General features: G+C 47.8%; 1 protein-coding gene across 1 annotated transcript in view; it reads right to left on the reverse strand.

The window, feature by feature from the left end:
- LOC106320869 overlaps positions 1–1,847 on the reverse strand; it is a 5,138-nt gene extending 3,291 nt beyond the window's left edge. Inside the window, exons 1-5 of the mRNA XM_013759221.1 lie at positions 1,679–1,847; positions 1,325–1,589; positions 758–1,218; positions 499–725; positions 95–428 (exon numbers count right to left, since the gene is read on the reverse strand). Coding sequence (XP_013614675.1) covers positions 95–428; positions 499–725; positions 758–1,218; positions 1,325–1,589; positions 1,679–1,847 — 1,456 coding nt within the window. The remainder of the gene's footprint in view (positions 1–94; positions 429–498; positions 726–757; positions 1,219–1,324; positions 1,590–1,678) is intronic.
- Between the last annotated feature and the right edge of the window lie 909 nt (positions 1,848–2,756).

Consider the following 2,756-nt stretch of genomic DNA (forward strand, 5'->3'; position numbering starts at 1 on the left):
TCATCTAACATATCATCAAGTCTAGGAATGGGGTACCGATATTTTATGGTGATGTTGTTGATGGCTCGGCAGTCAACACACATACGCCATGTACCATCCTTCTTAGGCACCAAGAGGACGGGAACTGCACATGGACTGAGACTCTCTCGAATGTACCCCTTGTCCATGAGGTCTTGGACCTGTCTCTCCAGCTCCTTAGCCTCCTCCGGATTGACTCGGTACGCGGCTCGGTTTGGAAGTGGGGCGCCGGGCACAAAGTCTATCTGATGCTCAATGCCTCGGAGGGTTGGTAAGCCGGCTGGTATCTCCTCAGGAAACGCGTCCTTGTACTTGTCCATTAGCACTTGCATCTCAGCTGGGCAATCTGGTGCCTCAAAACCTGCAAAACAACCTTCCTTAAAGACCATTAGTAGCACATGTATGTCTTGCTGCAATGATTTAATCACTTTACTAGAAGAGATGAAAAGGTTAGTTTTACCTGAAGACCATTAGTAGCACATGTGTATCTTGCTGCAATGATTTAATCACTTTACTAGAAGAGATGAAAAGGTTAGTTTTACTAAACAGCCCAGACTGGTCCATGGCTCTCTGCATTTCGTAGACCTCTTGGGGGCTGAGAGGAGCCAGGCTGTGCTTCTTGTTGTTGTGGGTGAAACTGTAGGTGTTAGTCCTTCCATGGTGAATGGTATCCTTGTCAATCTGCCAAGGCCTCCCTAACAGCAGATGTCCAACTGCCAAGGCCTCCCTAACAGAAGATGTCCAGCTTGCATAGGAACCACATCACACTTCACCTGGTCCTGGTACTTACCAATACAAAAGGGCACAACAACTTGCTCCGAGATTTTAAGCTCCGTCTCATCATTGAGCCATTTAAGCTTGTATGGCCTGGGGTGTGGCGACTTGGCTAGCCCTAACTTGTCAACAAGGTACCTGCTGGCCACATTAGTGCAAGAGCCACCATCAATAATTAGACTACATACCTTGCCCTCCACGCTACACCTCGTATGGAAGATGTTCTCTCGTTGGACGGTTTCTGGATCAAAGAGAGCACTGAGAGCTCGTCTGACCACCAGTAGCTCACCAGTTTCGGCGTAGTCCACTATCTCATCTCCCGATTCAGCCAGTTCAACATCGGCCTCGTCTTGGGACTCATATTCGCCATCCGCCTTAAGGATCATGACACGCTTGTTCGGACAGTCCCTGGCAGTGCCACTTCCCCTGACATTTGAAACAAGTAATATCACGGGTTCTTTGGGCTGGAGTTTGTCCCTTACCTGGTTCGGATGAGCCGGGTCTGGAGTGATTGGGCTGGTTCTTCTTGAACCGGCTTTCCACTTCAACGGACTTGCTCTTCTCAGCTCCTTTGGATCCGGATGGAGCCCATGGCGTCTTGTTTCTGGCACTAGAGGCGTTCTTCCTTCTAATGTGCTTCTCGGCCTGGACGGCATAGTGGAGGAGATCGTTGAAGTTGACGTAAGTCTGCCTCTCCACCTTGCGAGCGATGCGGTCTTGAAGACCTTCCAAGAACTGAGCCATCATAACTTCTTCGGTTTCACGCGTCCTGAGCTTGTTCTTGAGAGCCTCGAACTCTTCAAAGTATTTTTCCACGGTCCTAGTACCCTGAGACAACTTGCGAAAACGTTTTAGTAAGTCCCGCTGATAGTAAGAGGGAATATACCTTGCTCGGAGTTTAGCTCGCATCTCATTCCAAGTCTCGATCCTATAGACCCTGCCAACCTCGCTACTTCCCTGTCCCACCAAGTCAGGGCATTGTCCGTCAGTTGAGCTGCGGCTAGGGCGATCTTCTTGGCCTCGGTATAGCGGTAGTACTCAAAGATGTACTCCATGCGCTTCTCCCATTCAATGTAAGCGTCCGGGTCGACCTTCCCAGCAAAGGTTGGAGGAGTTAGTTTGAGATCCTTGCCTCCTTGCCAAGCGACCTCTTCATCTCGGAATCGCCTACAGATCGGGCTTCCATCGCCTTGGACCCGATACTCCCGCCGGTTCCCACGCCCAGCCCGTTCGTACCGCGGCTCGTCCGGTTCAGTACGGTCAGTGTCGAGTTGTCCTCACTGGATTAGGATTGTTGGTCTTCTGGAAGGGGTTGGTTTCTCCTCCTTGGCTGTGGAGCATTAGCTCGGTTTCTTCCTGTTATCTGAGCCAACTGCTCAGTCACAGTAGCCAGTGTGGCTTGGAGTTCAGCATGGTTAGCCAACAGCTGAGCATTGATCTCGGCTTGTGTTGGTGCTCCATCTAGATCTCCCATGTCTCCTGCGACAAGAGGAAAAGAAAAGAACAAGTGATTTGCAAGGAAACAAAAAAAGAATGAAATGATATTTAACTAAGGCATGCAATGAATGTAAAACTTCCTTTTTTTTTTTTTTTTTTTTAAAATATGGAAAAACTTGAAGTGCAAGCCAAGAAAATTAAATGCAATTAAATGAAAATCTGATCAAAAAGGAAAGTAGAAATCGATGGATGCCAAAAACAAGTTACTAGAATGATGGATGCACAAAAATGGATCAAAAGATATGCAACCACAACCAGTTTGAACTCGCCAAGAACAGCAAGAACAAGTGCAATTTTTTTTTTTTGACTAACAAGAGGATGAACCAAACAAATAACAAAATTAAAAGGATAGGATACAACCGAAGGTGTAGGAGCTTTGAGCTCTGATACCAAAATGATACAGGCTGAGATTCAGACTACACGGACGGACGGTCTGACGTTCAAGAACTCGGACTGGACAGAACGGA

Source organism: Brassica oleracea, unplaced genomic scaffold, assembly GCF_000695525.1.
Source record: "Brassica oleracea var. oleracea cultivar TO1000 unplaced genomic scaffold, BOL UnpScaffold01099, whole genome shotgun sequence".
Classification (NCBI taxonomy): Eukaryota; Viridiplantae; Streptophyta; class Magnoliopsida; order Brassicales; family Brassicaceae; genus Brassica; species Brassica oleracea.